Source organism: Plectropomus leopardus, chromosome 5, assembly GCF_026936395.1.
Source record: "Plectropomus leopardus strain MGB_pleo_1.0 chromosome 5, ASM2693639v1, whole genome shotgun sequence".
NCBI lineage: Eukaryota > Metazoa > Chordata > Actinopteri > Perciformes > Serranidae > Plectropomus > Plectropomus leopardus.
The window spans coordinates 26,336,291-26,354,214 of record NC_142180.1 but is presented as its reverse complement, the minus strand read 5'-3'; the positions used below and the strand labels follow the sequence as shown (position 1 = coordinate 26,354,214).

General features: G+C 39.0%; 1 protein-coding gene across 1 annotated transcript; it reads right to left on the bottom strand.

Annotated features, from left to right (window-relative positions):
* Window positions 1-5: 5 nt before the first annotated feature.
* erich3 (glutamate-rich 3) lies at window positions 6-17,465 on the bottom strand. Its single transcript, XM_088077841.1, has 14 exons — window positions 17,277-17,465; window positions 15,179-15,272; window positions 13,816-13,941; window positions 13,632-13,703; window positions 13,346-13,474; window positions 10,295-10,453; window positions 9,742-9,951; window positions 8,611-8,791; window positions 8,141-8,327; window positions 7,700-7,941; window positions 7,429-7,575; window positions 6,626-7,102; window positions 5,305-5,439; window positions 6-5,218 (listed from the first exon to the last, which is right to left on the bottom strand). Exons 1-14 carry the CDS (start codon window positions 17,294-17,296, stop codon window positions 1,458-1,460), a joined length of 5,940 nt encoding a protein of 1,979 aa, XP_087933967.1. The 5' UTR covers window positions 17,297-17,465; the 3' UTR covers window positions 6-1,457.
* Between the last annotated feature and the right edge of the window lie 459 nt (window positions 17,466-17,924).

Sequence of the window (17,924 nt, the reverse complement as noted above, 5' to 3'; positions counted from 1 at the left end):
TTCAGTGCGTTTTTTTGTCTGGATGTCACTTAAACAAATAATTATGTTAAAGGGTATGTTTGGTATTTTACAACCTGAACCTTATTATTTTCCCAAGTTTGTGTGCCTAAGTGACAAATGGGAGCAACAATATTAAAAATTGAACGTAAATGGAGTGTAGCTGCAAAACAGCCTGCAATGTAATCACTTGGGGCAATATGCACCCTCAACTCATGTCCACCAAAAGTGCTTGTTTTTGCAATTAACAGGCTGAAATTGTTATCCGAAGTGTCTGACAACATTATGAGAAGGTTCCCTACAGAGATAGACCTTTTTGTAAAACAGAAAGATTGTTTTTTTTAAATAAACAATAATTTAGTCCCCATAAAATGCACTTTATTTAGAGTTGATAGAACTCTAAATAAGCAATCATCAGTTTTGGTTTGGTTGAAATAAACATTTAATTCTCCCAGTTATATGTGAAAATATGCTGGCTTTATAAAAAAGTTATAAAACTAAAAATTAGTTTTATAATAAAAAATTAGTTTTTATTTAAATGGAGTCTGGTGGGTTTAGCAAGAGTGATTTGGGGGCCGTTTGTGGTTAAACAAAAAGGACCTTACTTTTTAACAAGAAGGTCTGTCTCTGTAGGGATTGTTTCTTTCTTGATGTCAGACACTAATACTAACAATCTGAGCCTGTTAGTGACAAAAAAAGTAATTAAGTGGACCTAATAAATTGAGGGTTCAAATACGCCCCGACTTGTTACATTGCAGCCTGTTTAGCTGGACGAAACCAATTTCAAAAAGTGCTGTTTCCATTAGTCACATGGACACAAAAACATGGGAAATGGTATTGAAGAATACTGAAGTTACCCTTTAAAGCTAAAGAAACTAACATTAACACAGCTGAAGTGCAATTACAGTTCTCTGATCACTGCTGCAGGAGTGTAACATCAGTGGAAATGCAAAGTGTACTTGGGACAAACTAAGCTGCGGGAGTCCAACAACTATGAATTATTTAATCATTTGTGAGTGTGAGTGGTGGAGTATCTTTTTACAGGTAATGGGTGATAGCAGCTGCACTTGATACCTGACACAAACTACGCCTCTTTGTTACCAACAATAGGAAGAGATGGTCTATTGTAAACATTTTATGCAGCAGTCAAAACTCATCATGCAGCTTCTTCTTTTTGGTACATGAGGGATGAAGACTATCAAAGAAGCCATTGTGATGTAAATATAGAAACCACAAGACACTTCAGGGCCTTTGTCAAAACTTAAATCATCTTGTATTCATGTTTTGGAAATTGGCCAATAAACATAATAATATTTCTTAATCACTACAGATATTTCTACTTCTTAATGGTCGTTTTATTGCAGGGTTTTTTTTTAAATATCCATTTGCTTTTATATGTTTTCTTGTAAACTACAAAAGCAAGTAAAGCATGACTGTACCTTAGTGCCACTCGGAAGTTTCTAATGTCCACTCTCTGTCCTCGCAGCAGTCAGCAAAGGATATGAACTTCGACCAAACAGTGTTTCATCCACTGAGAAAGTGCTCAGGCGGTCCTTACTGAGAGTGTCTTTGATGTCTTGGATCAGCTGTACGTCTCCTCTGTCTCTGTTGATGCTCCCGTCTGATGGTTTGGGTTGGCTGTCCTTATCGTGGTGCTCCTCCTGGCTTCCATCGTCTGACCTAGATGTCGTAAAATCAGTTACATCTGTAACTTCTCGACTCTGTTCATCATTTTTTTCGTGTGTTTCGTCCATATCTTTCTGTTTGTTCGCTATCAGTTTGGGGAGCCCTTCTGGACTAGCTGGATGCTTGTGTTGTTCTTCTGTTTTGGATGAAGGTAGATCCTTAATCTCCTCGATTTCTGTTTGTTTTTCATCCAAATCTGCATCCTTATCAGTTGTTTTGTCCTCAGTTTGGTTTTCTTTGACACTCTCAGGTCTGCTGCTGGTTACAGAATGATGACTACCTGCAATGCTTTCCACTTCAGTCGTGGTAACGTCAGTTTGCTCAGTGTCTTGGACCTTGTCTCCTTCCAGAGATCCCGTGGTTCCTTTGTGCTCCTCTGATTTCACAGACTCTTTTTCATTCTGTTCACTCTCTGTTTGTAGTATCAAGTCTTTCACCTCCGTCTCCTCCACCTGCATTGTTTCTTTCTCACACGGTTTACCATCTTCTGAGTGATTGCTCTCGAGGTTTGTCTCTACAACTTCCTCTTTGCTTTTGTCCCTTAACTCATTTACATCTTTTTCTTTGAGCGCTTGTTCCGCATCTTCAGACACCTTTGTCATCTTGAGTAGACTCGCAGATCTCGGCAGCTCTGCAGACTGCGTCGCCTCTTGATTAGAGTTGCATACTTGAGCGTCTGAAGCCGATTCCTTCGCAGTGCACTCCTGCTCTGCATTTTCCGACACCTTCGCCATCTTCAGTGGACTCGCTGATCTCGTCAGCTCTGCAGATTGTGTCGCTTCCTCATCAGAGTTGGACGTGTTAGCTACTGGAGTCGATTCCTTCGCTGTGTGCTCTTGGTCTGCATTTTCAGACGTCTTTGCCATCTTGAGTGGACTCGCTGATCTCGGCAGCTCTGCAGATTGTGTCACTTCTTCATTAGAGTTTACTTGAGCATCTGAAGTTGACTCTTTCAAGTCTTCTAAAGGTTCCACAAACGTCTCAAAATACTTTGACGTTTGATGCACGGTCACCCAGTTTGTAACCAGATCTCTGCTGTCTTCTAAGACTAAGGCCTCTGGAGTTTCTTTACTTACTGCGTTGCTCTCTTCTGTGCTTTCATTTTTTCGTGTGAGCTGGGATGACTGTGCTTGAGGTTTGAGCAGCACACTCGCTCCTTCCTCTGAGGCCTTGCTTGCTTCCTCCGTATCTGCCCCGTTTTCTCCATCGGCAGCAGAAGGGTCAACTGTAGCAGCATTTTCATCAGCAAGTGGATGTTTGTCAGTCTTGGAGTCAGACGGTGCGATGGACTCGTCTAAATTGTGAGCTGTATCGTCCAAATTCACAGCTGTGGGGGTTGAAGATTGTGCCTGATGACATGAAGAGGTAGTCATGACCTTGCTGACATTACTCTGGACATTATCGCTCTCTTTCATCAAATCTGAATCACTGTGTTCTTTATCAAGGTCAGATATGTTTCCATTTTCATCTTGTTCTGTTTCATCACTGTCCTTTTTGTCTTCTGATTTAGATTCCGCTTTTATTTCAATGCCAGATGTCTCCGGCTCCGAGTTGTTTTTTGCATTTTCATCTTGGTTTTTCACATTGTCTTCCCCGTGCTTAGCCTCATGTTGTACGACATCAGTGTCAGGGGCCTCATTGACCTCGTCGTCCTCGTGTTTTTCAACACCATCTCCAGATTCAACAGTTTCTTCTTTTACCCCTGTGCTCTCACTCTCAGGAGGTTCCTTTGTTTTTATCTCGTTTTCGACCTTCTCTGCTGTTTTTGCGTCATCTTTGCCCTCACTTTGAGCCTCTCCTTCATCTTCAAGAGTTTTGTTCTCTGCTCCGGCTGAAATCTCTCCATTTTCAGCGTCAACTTCTCCCTTAACACTTTCATCACTTCCTCCTTCAGTCTCTTTCTTAACATCTTCAGCTTCTGTCATGTTGTTTGGTTTCTCTTCAGTTGTTTCGGTTCCATGTGACTCATTTGCTGCTTCACTTTCAGCGACATTGTCTGACTCAACAGTATTTTTATCAGATATTTTCACATTGTCTTTAGTCAAGTCTGCATCTGCACTTTCCTCAGGTTCCTCTGTTATCTCAGATATTTCTGCTTCCTCTGCAATTTTATCCGTTACAACTTGTGATTTTCCATCTTTTTTATACGTTGCAACTTGCTCGTCTTTGTCCTCATTTTGATATTTCTCTTCCTTTTCCATTTCATCATACTTTTCCTCATCAGCATCTGTGTTCGTCTTTTCACCCTCATTCGTTTTATCAGCTCCCTTTTCTTCAGACTCTTCTTCGTCATTTTTATCCTTGAAACATTCGCTGTCTTCGCCTCTCTCTGCCTTTTCTGATTCATCTGCCTTCTCTTCATTCGCAACTTTTTCTTCCTCGCTGTGGGTTTTCTCAGCTTGTTCTTCATTCGCCTTTCCTTCAGTGTTTGAGTCAATTCTAGTCCCTTCTGAAATCTTTTCCTCGTTTTCTATCGCTTTTTTTGTTTCACCCTCATTATTCTCTTCTTCTGTCTTATCTTTATCATCCTTTTCACTTTCGTCTCTATTTCCACCTTCTGTAATCTCATCGGGATTTGTTTGCTTTTCTTCCTCCTTATTTTCTTCTTCACATTTCTCCTCTACTTTATTATCTATTTCCACAGATGATTTTTCTGTCTGCTCCTCTCCCAGATCACTCCTCTCTTGTTGATTATCATCCTTACTTGACTCCTTCCCTGCTTCCTCTTCTTTAATATCATCTTTACCACTCTCATCTTTTGTATTGTCCTCACTTATTTCTGCTGTTTTTTCAACAGCGGTGTCTCGACTCCCCTCCAACGAGCTGCTTGAATTCTCTGCTGTGACTCCTGTTTCTGATGCTGCGTCTCGGTCCCCGCTGTCTCCCTGCTGCCTCTTCTCTGTGTCGCTTACAGGTGCCTCTTCACAGTTGAGGGCCTCTCGCTCCTCTGAGGGCTCTGCTTTCATCTCCATTGTCTCGCTCGCTGTCGTCGCCTCCGCCTCTGCATTATCTGGCGCTGCTGTATCATCAGTCTTTTTATTCAGTTCTGATACTGATGACTCATCCTCCTCGCTGCTTTTTGCCACTTGCCCCATCTCATCGGGCTGTGTGTCAGCCTCTGCTGCAGTTTTCTCCTCGTTTTCTTCACCTTTCTCCGTAACCTCACCTTCAGCAGATTTGGCAGCTGCGTCATCTTGAGGTTCTGATGTCTTGTCATCCTCAGCCACTCCCTTTTCAGACACAGGAGTTGCACCTGTATCTTCTGTGACCTCTGATTTATCATTCTCTGCTGTGTTTTTGTCTTCGTCTGATGCAGCCTTTTCATCTTCCTCTTCTACTTTGACCTTATCATCAGTGCTATCATTGTTCTGGTGGGACTCTTGCTCAGTTTTTTCCTTCTGTTCTTTTGGTTCAGGGATCTCGTTATAATCCTGAACCATTTGAGCTTCACCAGCAACACCTTTCTGACATTTTGTGTCCTCGACGAGGGTTTGTTGCTCTTCTGTAAATGTCACAGATTTCACTGCAACTGCAGCTGCAAATACAATGGAGAGATTGTTCAGGAATGCTTTTCTTTTATTACTTTGCTGATTCATTTGAATAAATCTGAAAATCTGGTACCCTTGCTCTCCTCCTCAAGGCCTTTTACTGTAGACTCCTCCTCCTCCTCAGTGCTGGTGTCGCTCAGTTCGGGCTCAGAGCTGCAGTGGGACTCCTTCAGTATGGCCTCCGCCAGCTTCTCCTGCACAGATTTGGCTTGGGAGCGAAAAAGAGACATGACACATGCAATGATATAAGTTTATGCTAAACAAGCTCACGATAAACTTTTGTGAGCCACTTATTATGACGGAAGATGTCTGACATGTTATAAGGAAATGAATAAGGCACTATTTAAACAATGAAAATGCAATGAAAGAACTGAGGAAATGAAGAAACAAACAACTGCAAACAAAAGGATGTCTTTAATCTGTCAAGATGCAAACATAACATGCAAAATGATAAAAAAACATGCAAAGACAAAATAATAATAATAATAAAAACACAAACACAAGCATGATTCAGTACACAACCAAAATGGAAACACAATGCACAATGTCTTAAAAGACCCATAATAAGCCTATTTTATGTATTTTAGGGAGACGAAAAAAGATTAAAAGAAAAAATTTTGGCACTAAAGTGTTTTGTGCAAACAAACCCCTGGAGGAGAGTTTGGTTGAGGAAATAATACACCTGCAATTCTAGTTTCTTTAATGATACATTTTCTTAAAGTGAGCTGAATATTTACAAACATTAAAAAAAAAGAATAATGCTGCTGGTAATGCAAAAGTAGAATTGTTTGGATACGTTCTATACTTACAGTACACAGCCACATATTTTGTACTTTTTGAAAGTGTGTACAGTATGGAAATATTTCTATTTTTACAGAAATATAAAATATTTTTTTTCTATTTTAGCAGCATCCTCCTCTTTTTCTGTGTGCACCCCCCAAGGCTTTCTTCCTATTTTCCAATCTGTTTTTTAAAAATTGCTTACTTAAACCAGAACTACATAAGAAAAAGCAAATATGAGTTAGACAAAGTGCTCTTTCAGCCTTAAAACATTGTCAGGGGTGATAAACATACAATCAAAATATTGGTATAGGTGAAAATATGATCTTCAGAAAGAAAATAAAAAAATGCACAACACACAAGTTATTTTTCCACTACAACATTTTACAACAATGTCATAATGTGCCCTTAAATATCACAAAGTGACAGTAAAGCACTTAGATATTTATTTAGTTGTTGTCAGGACTGTATTACTGAATTTACCTTACATGCCACATAAAGTGGACTACAGCCCTCAGAGTGATAATAGTGGAAAAACCTCCATACATGATGGACTGATCCATTTTCTCACTCAGGTGAAAGCTCCACGGTTTTATCTGCTGGTTCATACTCACCCCTCTCCGGTTCCTCCTCCTGCTTGCTCCCATCTACCTTTTCCTCCACCTCCTTTTCTCCTGAGGTGACATCACTCTGTTTATTGTCGTTCCCCGAGGGAACGCTGGTGTCAGAGATGTCTATCTCTGTGCTGTCCCCCGCACTGTCCTGCAGGTCTGAGTCTTTAGCCACCGCAGGCTCGGCCTCGGTGTCAGCAGGTTCAGCCTTTGTGTCAGCGGGCTCGGCCTCGGTGTCAGCGGGCTCGGCCTCGGTGTCAGCGGGCTCGGCCTCGGTGTCAGCAGGTTCAGCCTTTGTGTCAGCAGCCTCTGGTTTTGGTTCATCTTTGTTTTCCTCTGGTGGAACAGCAGTTTCATCTTGATCGACCTCTTTCGGTTGCTCTGCTTTGTCGTCCTCTTTGGAGTCTTTGGTGGCCTCAGCATCGCTCTCCTCCTGGTCGCTGCCTGAAGAACTAGTGCCTGAACGAGACTTTATGTCGTCTGTGCGAGAAAGATAGATCATTATTGAACAGAAACAAATCACTCTCCGCACTTTTTATACTGTAAATAAACAGAAGTAGCAGTTCCTCTCAAAGCACGGACACACATCATTAAACCTTTGAAAAGATGGCTTGCTGGTTTATAGATGACACTGTAATGAATGTATACAAGGCTGCAGAAATGAGTGTTTGAATGCCCTCAAAAAGATAGTGTCATTCTGTTTTGCTGTATTAAAGGCAGTTGTCAAATGAATAAATTACATGCAATGAAATGCCACTTAACTCTCACTTATCCTCTCAAGTGTTCAAACAAGAGATTTCACCCACCGTCCTTCTCGTCATCCTCAGTCTCAGAGGCGTCTCTCTCTTTCTCCTGCCTTTCAGTTTCACTGGATGGAGATGAAGATTTCTTTTCTTTTTCTGCGGCATCCTCTGCAGGGCCCTCATCGTCTGCTTCAAAGTCTTCTTCATAATCTGAGGAGGAAGACATTCAGAAAATAAATCGAGATACTCTGTATGGAAAATATCTGAGAAGTCTGTACATATTTCTTATGAGTGCGGTCGTGTTATTTTGTTCTCAGAGGTTCGGCCCTTATACCATCTTTGACTCTGTCCTCCTCAGCTGCTGTTTCTTCTTTGACTTGAGTCTCTATGTCCTGTGGTTGGCTGGTTTCACACTCTGAGCGGGATACAGCGTCCTCTCCTGTCCTTTCTGTCCTCTCTGTCTCCATCTCAGGAGCATCCTTTAGGCTGGTGGCTGACTCTTCTCTTACTCCATCCTCTTTGACCCTCTTTGGTGGAGGAGTGGGCTTTTTGTCCAGTCCCATTGCTATAATGCACCTGAAAAAATGAGCATAACATACTACTATACTCAAGTGACATCAGTTTATTAATGTTGCACAGTTTCCTCTGGAGCCACAAAAGTCTTCATAAATCTTTTTTCACATGTTCAGTAGCACTCCTCAAATAGACTTTGAAGAGTAAAGTCAGTGGAGTTCCTCTTTTAAGACACAGTATGCCTTGAAAAAAGAGGCCTTACTTGTAGCAGGGAGAGGCTCCCTCTACTCTGCAGAAGCCAAAGTGTCCGTGCCTGCCGCCAAGTCTGGAGCCCTTCCTGTGTTTGAATTCGCAGCAGGAGCTCAGCCGCTCCACCTGCAGCCCGTTCAGGAAGAAGGTCAAGCTAAAGGGAAAACCTCTGTGCCGTCTTGAAATGAACTGGAAAGTCTCTGAGGGAAAGATCGAGGATATGGATGAGAGGCAGGAACATTTTCAAGATCAAGATCATCAAGTGACCTTAGTGCTGCAGAAAAACTCTGACCCATCTTAAACCCTGTGAGACAGCTTTACATGAACCCAAGTATGGGTCATTTTAACAATAATGACTTAGTGTGTGTGCTCAAAGGCTGTTGTGCAGTTACCGTAACAGTCTCCCTCCAGAGATTTGCTTTTACTTGTGTACACAGACACGTATAAGATCTAAAAAACACTATCAGGGATCCTCTCACTGACCTCCCTCGCGGAGCTTGCCCTTGTAAACACAGAGGTTCTCTCCTCCACAGTGCTGCTGAAACACTTTGACCTCGTCCCTCATGTCCGTCAGGTCATGGGAGAGATGCACCGTTTTGCCAAAGTACATCATGTTCACACACACTTTGCTCTGGTGCACAGAGCTCCTCAGCATCGGGGGGTCCTGAGTGGAAAACAAAAGGAAGGGCGGGGTCAATTTGATATCATTTTACATATTACAGATTAAGACATCATTTTAACTTCCTAATTCCCAAATTTGTAACTGATCTACATAGGTGGGTGTTATCTGGGTCTGGATTACATTTACTCCATCTCTATAATGATAAATATAATGCAAATGATTCATGTTAAATACCACTGAATTATATTATCTTTTTCATGTTGTCTCACCTCTAATAGTTTGTCCTGATTAATTACAGTATGACCATTTAAAATGGACTCAGTTGACAAATGTGTAAATAAAACTGAGGTCAGTAAGGTATTCATAATGTTCTTAAAATGATACTTTATTTGATTTTAGTTTATTTGGTTGTTTTTATTGTCCAGCACTAGTGTTACGTCTGGGTTTTATATATATATTTATATATATATATATATATATATATATATATATATATATATATATATATATATATATATATATATATATATATATATATATATACATATATATATATATATATATATATATATATATATATATATATATATATATATATATATATATATATATATATATATATATATATATATATATATATATATATATATATATATATATATATATATATATATATATATATATATATATATATATATATATATATATATATATATATTTATATAACATATACTGCATAATCTGTGAATGAATAGAATAGAAAATGCTTGGGATTTCTACATGCTGTTATGTATTTGCATATTGGCAATGTTAGGACAAACAAACTTATGAAACACACACAGACATATAACTCCTCCTGCCAAGTACTGCAAAAATCAATGCATCTGCTGGAAACTGTAATTGTTGTTCCTAATGAATCCAAATGGGCTACAGCTTTTAAGTCTGTTGTGGAAAGTTTTGTTGCCAGGGAGAAAATAAAGAGAGATTAAGACCTCATTGACGTCAGCTCCGCTGGAGGCGGTAGTCGGACGCAGTCTGCGGCCTCTGAGCGTGCCGCTGGGAGTGACCTTTACCCCCCTCTCTTTCCTCTTTGTGGCGGGAGGCACAGGGGTGACAAAGTTGTTGATGACTGGGAGGCAGTACGGTGAGATGCCATGGGAGGCTTCTGTTGTAGTCAAACGTCTCCGGGACTCCTTGTCCATCTGGGAGAGAAAAATAACAGTGACACTGCAGTGCTGTGAAACTGACCGACTGTAATTTTAATTTCTATGCTTTTAGTACTAACAATAGGATTCAATACAGTTCAGTTTTACATTTACTGTACCACAGCAAACAGCGGACATCTGTGCATCTCTAAAAAGTAGTTTCCAAATATGATATAATATATAATATGACCGAAGGTAGATGACACTGATATCATTTTAGAACTGAACCAAACATGAATATGATTTTTTCTGTATAGAAAAACTGTCCTGCACACTCTCTTTACAGAAAGGGAGATCAATAAGTGAATGAATGAATGAGTCTCATGTGTCACGGTCTCACGGTGCAGTTGAACAGCTGATCGTTCTCATTGGAGGACTCGAGGAGTCTGTAAGGGGAGCTGCGTCTGAGTGAAGCTGTGGTGCTGTTACTGTGGATCGGCTTCAGACGCACCGGCCTCTGCATCTTCCCCGGAGCTGTGTTGGGCCGAGACGAGCCCGGCTGCAGCAACAAAAACACACAAACAGAGAATAACCTGTTTATAAGGCTTATCCTGACAAATTTCGGAGAGAAATCAGGTTATTCACATTAAGTGTATTAATTAAGAGATTCTTTCAGAGAACTCTAGCTAGCAAATTCAGGCTCCACATAAACTGTTAATGTATGCTAATGAAACAGATGAAGTATGGTGCAAAATTAGTTTAATACAGTAAACGCAAGGCCGTGAATTTAATATGTTCCTCAGAGTAATAAATGTTTTTGTGGCTTAATACAAACAAACTTTACACTAACTTTATAAACTAAACAGAATCTTAGCATGAATTTAAGCATATAGTGATGTTTTTTAATTTTAGGTTGTGTTCTGTTAAATGCAGCTTGAATGCTCAATCCTAATGTATTTTTTTATTTGCTTTGTTTCATAAATCTTTGCTGCAGTGAATGTCAAATACAATACATGTTGTACATAACTGCAGAACAAGGCATTTCATTATTCTACATTTTGATATTTCTCACTGTTTATATTCATATTTTTGCATAATTCTACATTGTGTGTTCGTATACAACTGCACGCCATCTTAGCATCAGTATAATGTTACAGGCAATATGTTGTGGTGATTTAACTAATGTAATCTACTGTACTTTATATCATGCATATATGTATCTATATCATTATACAGAGTCTTTCTCCCTGTCTTTTATAAAACGTAAACAGAAATGAAACAGTAGATATTTACAAGTGTCTCGACATTTGCCCAAAACATCAGTGTTGTTGTATTTCAAACAAGCCTCTACCTGCTGCAGTGAGAGATGTTTGCAGACTTCAGATGAGAAGAGATTTCAGAGGGTAAACACAGAGATCAAGGCCAGGATTTTCAGCTCTATTGACTGTGGCATCAAGGTCTGTGACTTTTTACATTTTTAAAGATAACACACTTCAGATCCCACGACTTTACATAAAACACAGCAAACAGCAGCTGAGACGGCTCCTCAAGTCTAAGTGTCAGTGTAAACATTGGATCAGATTTTTGTTTTGATTTAATTTTACTTCATTATCAAAACATTTCTCCGAAATGTGTTTTGCGTCTCAGGAGGTACGCTGCTTGACATAAATGCAAAGATACAAAACACAACAACAAAACCATATCACAGACGCTGCGTGTCACATCAGACAATTGAAAGAGTTGATGCAGTGCAAACAGCTTAGTCGCTCCCTTTCACATTTAGTGTTCAACATTTGTACACTGAAGTTACTTAAAAGCCAAACTCTGATTTAGCTGTTTGACAGACTGAGGAACAAAAGAGTTCTGTAACTTGTTTAGTTTTGCCTGTGGGACTCCAAATCTACATGAGATGGCAAAAACTGATATTCTTCAAATGACATGCCAACTATCAGCATACACAGACAATGATATTCATTACAGAGCGATATTCTTCACCTGAAAGCACGTCTTGGATTCAACTGAGCCTGAGTTTGACTGATTGAAGCAGATCTAAATATCTTTTGTTTATTGAAGTGAAGCAGTGGCTTTTTGGCTGCAGGGATGATGCATTATTACATGAAGAATCTATACTGACTGGCGAAACGTAGGTGCTGCAACAGGAGTTACTCAATATTGCTCAGGTAACAAGACAAATACATGCTGTTTAGTAGATGAATCTGGATCTGGAGCTGGAGTCAACTAACATTTAGCTTAGAACAAAGTCTGAAAGCAGAGAAATGTGAAATCAGCAGACATGTTTTTTTTGCGTTGTCATTTTCAGCTGTATCTGTAATGTTTAAAGATGTATGGTTAAATGCAGTGGTCAAAACAATCTGATGTTTCCACCGTGCTTATTTTAAGCACTGTGTTGATTTGCTATGGTCTTTGAGAAAAATATAATCTACCACCAACAGCAACATCTCACTGCCGCCCTGCTAACTTTAACTGCTAGTTTTGAGTAAACTCAAGTTGTCTGGGTTTTTTTCAGTCTGTGGCCCAATGCATAAATTAGGCTGCAACCTAAATAAGTGTTTTTACTGATGACATATGAAATCATCAAACGTGCATTTTAGATGAATGAGGTCTAAAAAAAATGTGAAAAAAAGAAAACATTCAACATGTTGCGGTCACATGTTGAGTCCAGAGCTGTCTTTGACCATGATGGTCTTTGCAGATGGAAATCTGAAAAGCCCTAATAACTTTTCCACTTTTTATTGTTATCCAGCACCCCTGTGCACAACAAGACCTAACTATTTTTCTCTTGATATCTCAGCTGTTCCTCGCCCCCGTTTGCTCAGTGCCGTTAAATTGTATGTTTTCTACATGTAAGTTATTATAAACACACATTGTGATAACATCTACAGTCTGGTGCATTAGCCCCTTTTAAAAAAAAGTCATCTTTAGAGTTCCTGTTTTGTTCACATTTAAGTGACAAGATAAAACATGTTAAAGTTATTTAGAGCTGGAAGGCTGATTTTGTGACAGAACTGGGCTAGCTGTCCATTTTTAACCAAAGCTGGAGGGATGATGCATTTTCTGTATTTTTAAGGCAATAAAAAAAAAATCTTACTAACGAGGACCCTCATATTTGTATCTTATAAAACACAGGTCTGATTGACCTCACCGTCTTAAACTGATTGGCCCAATAAATGTCTTTAACTAAAGGTCAAGGTTTTAAACTCAGACATAATATCTCGGAAACCATGTTGTGGCATTTAAAAACCTTCTTTGCATGATGAAGATGCTTTAATTAAAGGTCAAATTTCAAATGAACTTGATTAAGAACTTGGATCAGTGGTTTATCTTGCTCCTGATTGGCCAGTGAGGCTGCCTGCATCATTCACAGGTGACAACATATTACAGCAATATCCACTCAATCTGCTGGTGCATCACAGCAGATGTTTTGACTCACAGACTCTGAGGATTCAGTGTTCTCCCCTTCTGGCCCAGAGTGCTGTTTTCGGATGGTCCTGGCACCCGTGGGTGGGCGTGGAGACAGGATGCGGATGATGTCCTCTTCATATCTTTTAGAGCGCTCCACCTTCCACACAGCACCATTCATTTATATTGTTACCATTTTTCAGCACACAATAGTTTGGAGGCTGATGTCATGAATTGTCTTTTGTTTTATATGATTCAAGAGGTCATTAGTTTACAAAATGGGGCAGCAGCACAGTGTTTACATGTAAATGATGTACCTTGATCTTATGCACTCTTTCCCTCCTCGCAAACTCCTCCAGTTTCCTTTTGATCTCTATTTGATGGACACGCTGTATGGGAGGAGCACAAGGCAAATTAGCATAATTTATTATTCACGGAGAAGCACAGATTAGCTGACAGTGTTTTGACTGTTTTGTCTGTGGTACAGTTTGTTCCTCCCACCTCCATCTCCAGCACCTTGTGGAAAATGGCCTGGGCCAGGCATTCTCGGACGTGTCTCTGGTGCGCTCTCTGGATCAGCTTGTGTCTGTACTCCTTGTCTGGAACGATGCGCCCACTCCTAGTGATCTGAGAACAACAAGGATATTAACAATATTTGTGTAGAAATACAAAGGCCTTGAAAAGGTACTTTCTCCATCAGCTTCTTACTACGATTAATGAGGTCCAGTACCAAAGCAACTTTCCTGCAAAGAACATTTTCTCTTAATTTTACATGAAAGATTTCTGTTTTGGTGCTTTTTTTTTCTTACTGGTTTGAAGTGTGTGGGACTTGGCTGGAGAAAAAAAAAACATGTCATACCATGTAGTGCATCGATCAGGATTTAGCATTTGATCAGAAAAAGATGACAGTAGTGGGTTGTTTGGTTTAAATCTGACCGATTCGGCACATTTTGCACATTCACATTTGCACCTTTCACTTCTACACAAAGTTTTATGCAGCTGTGCAGAAGGAGCTTTCATGCTTGTGGTGGTAACTACCTAATTTTTGATAAAAGTTGTAACAAAACTGCAATATCAGAGACTGCACAACATTTTCCTGACTGTGAGTGATTAAAGGCCGTAAAAGGAGGGATACTTTTGGTGATGATATAGACATTATATTATAAGAATAATGTGTAGGATTTAGGGGCAGAAACGGCATAATATTCATAATTCTGTTTTCATTAGTTTATAAACACCTAAAATAAGAATTGCTGTGTGTTCATTTGCTTAGAATGAGCTGTTTATACCTACATACAAAGCGTTTCCTTTTACACGGAGTCTGCCATGTTAGTCTACAGAAGCCCAGAACTGACAAACCAAATACTGACTCTAGATAGGGCTGTTTGCGTTTTCGCGTCGACCTCCAACGTGGGTCGGCACACGGGAGAAGTTTCAGTTCTGCGACCTCACCTTTAGATGCCATTTAATCCTACAAATTAGGCTGTAGTTCTCAAAAGTGGGATAGAGCAGTTTTTTACTGTAACATCAACATTATTACCACCATCAGAGCCAGGATTTTTGAAACATTATGATGTCATACATCCATATCCGCTACACAGCAGCCATTTTTCCCATCCATTTAAGTATTCAGTTGTATCTCCTGTTTATTCACACTGCCAGGATGTAATTCTGATAGGAGACATACTAAATATTTACATATATTTTACTTTAATTCAATATTTTTTAATTTTCAACAATCCTATTTTTTAATGTCGTTAAATTCCCAACAACAATACTGAGGACATGACTTTGTTGTCATCAATGGTAGCTAATCATAATCATCATCATCATCATCATCATCACCATTAACCTACTGACGTACCAGTCCTGCTCTCTGCAGGTGTCTCCTGATCCGAGTGTTGCTGAAGTATCCAGCCAGATGTTTGTCTGTCAGGCTGTTGTACGCTGAAAGAAGTCTACAGAAACAAGACCAACAAAAACAAAAAAAAAGAGACACTCAATTAATTTCAGTCAAAGACACAAAAAAAAGAAAAGAAAAAAGGGCTTCACTTAATAAAGCACACCCACACTTTAAAATTTGTCCTCCCTGGAAAGTAATGAGAGAGTTTTTGATTACAGAAAACGAGAATCTCAATGAAATGTTTTAGTGGGGCACAACACCATGTTTGTTTTTTGTCCTCATTAATGAGGCATCAGATCGTCCGCAGGTCGGCCCGTCTGAAAGTGTTTTTCCGACACAGATTTGATTTCCTCCAGCATTTGTGTGTGAGACAAGAGGATCTTACAACTATAGGGTCTGTTACCGGTGTCTGATTACACACAGGAATTAGAGGGGATGACACACTTAACCCTGTCTGCCTCCTCTTTGTGCAGCCGGCCTGTTTGGCTCTGGTGCTCTTCAGCTTTGGTTCCAGATTTCCATTTAAGCCACAATATGGTGATAAACTATCACGTGTCATTTTATACATGACTTGCTATTTCAAATTAATAGGTTACAGAACAAAAAAATACATGGCACATCTATTTCAGGTCAGTTGTTTAGGAGGAGAGGGATGAGCAGAAAACAACTTACAGACAAAGTCCTGCACACTGTCTAACTTGAAAAAAATTTGATTTCATTGCGGCATTTTGGTACCTGAACCTTCATCAGGCACAAAAAACAAGAAAACATCATGACTACACAAAGAAAGCTGTTTTTTTCTTAAATGTAGTGCCCCCTTTACAGGTGCACTTTTTTTCTTCAGAATTGGTGTTTTATTCTAAAAGCATGGCTGACACTGACATCAAGATCAGTATCTTGAAGGAAAATGTGTTTAAAGCAGTTAAAAAGTGCTTCATAATGCAGTTTATTTTTTCAAAATCTTGGCTGGTTTTTTTTTGCAAATAGCTCAGCTGTTTGTCTGATGAAGGTGTATTTAATAAAACATCACGATAAAATCATTATTTTCTGTAAATCTGTAAATTACTAAGTTAGCCCGAGTATGAGCCAGAAAACATATAAGGCTTACAATTTTTTTAAAAAATGCATATGGTGGAAGAGAAATTCAAAATATTTAAGTTAAAGAGTTAAATACTTAAAAAACTAAACTAAACTAAACTAAACAAAGTATTACCAACAAAATGTACATATCAATAAAAGTAATCATTATGCAGCAGTATTACTCCTAAAAGTATTATATTACTGGATTGTTATTATTGATATATGCACTTTAATGCTAAATCCATAACAATGCATCATATTAAACTGCTTTAAATGCAATTTTTTAAACTGTAAAGTCATTACTGTCAAATAAATGTAGGAGTAAAAATTATAGTAATTCCCTCTGAATAGCAGTAAAAGTATGAAGAAGCATTTTTGAAATACTAAAGAGTACCTAAAAGTACTTGTGTAACTTGTGTATACTTCTATTTTTTGTTTTTTTCTCTGGTCTTTTCAAGTTGTGTTCAATGCAGCTAAATTATTGTTCACAATAAAGCTCTTTGTTTAACAGATACATTGTTGAGTTGTTTTAATTACAACAAAAGCTAATAATTTATTATATTTTGTTGGACCATTTGTAGACTGCAGTATTTTTTTAAGTAGTGGTTAAAAAGTTTTTAAAAATATTTAAAAGTCGTTAATTATGCCTCAGTGGTCGACTTTGTACCCTCATACTATTGTACAATTTAATGTCGTTTTGTGACGCACTTTATTCTCTAAAACTGCTGCATGTTAAGTTTCATTAGGTCTTAACTAGCTTAACAGCAGCATTAGCACAGTTTCGAGTCAATTAAAAGTTGTTAACCCTGCCTCAGTTGTGACATTACACTCCCATAACATATTCGTATAATTAGTTAATTTAGTTGTTTTCAAGAAATTGCACAAAAAAAGCCAAAATGACGTAAATCATACGTAAACGGTTATTCGTACTTAACGTTGCATCTCCACAGTTAAATTTAACACATTAAATTTCACCTACCCTGGGTTGAGGTGACTCATGGTTTTCAGCTCGCACTCTTTTAAAAAAAAAAAAAACCTCAATATTTCAGGTGAGAAGGGCTGTGGTCTTCGCTCAAAGACGTCCGAGCCGCTGCGGAGTCAAATTAAACCGGCAGAGTTGTTATAAAGTGAGTCAGTGTGTTTTCAGCTGAGCCGGACTGAGGCTGCACTTTTCCCACAGCGGAACTGATGACACTCACCGGTTGCCATGGAGGTCACGTGACGATGCTGCCAATGAGGCTGGTTTCCACTTACAGAGAGTCCCACTAACATCTAAACCTGGATCTCTCTCTCTCTCACACACACGCACACACACACACAAGTTTTACATCAACTCATAAGTAGCCTAGTGGGTTGTCAACTTATTTTACTTCACTGGTGACTCATTAAAATGCTATAAAGCATTAATCAATTAAGGAGGAAGAACACTGATCCTTTGTAAGTAAAAGTAAGTAAAAGAAGGCTATCAGTACAGTGTGAAAACACAACATTACAAGTAAAACTCAAGCTCAAAATCCTACTCAAGTAATCGTATAGAAGCATTATCAGCAACATGTTCTCAAAATATCCAAGTAAAAGTACTTAAACTGCAGAAGATTGGCCCCTGTCAGTGATATATTATTACTGC

What these genes read in the sequence shown, in the direction of transcription:
- erich3 (XM_088077841.1), bottom strand. Translation starts at nt 17,296, where the DNA reads ATGAGTCACCTCAACCCAGG. An exon ending in TGAGGATGACGAGAAGGACG is followed by an intron (nt 7,103 to 7,428) that starts GTGGGTGAAATC and finishes TTTCTCGCACAG; the next exon opens with ACGACATAAAGTCTCGTTCA. An exon ending in GGAGGAGGAACCGGAGAGGG is followed by an intron (nt 5,440 to 6,625) that starts GTGAGTATGAAC and finishes TTCGCTCCCAAG; the next exon opens with CCAAATCTGTGCAGGAGAAG.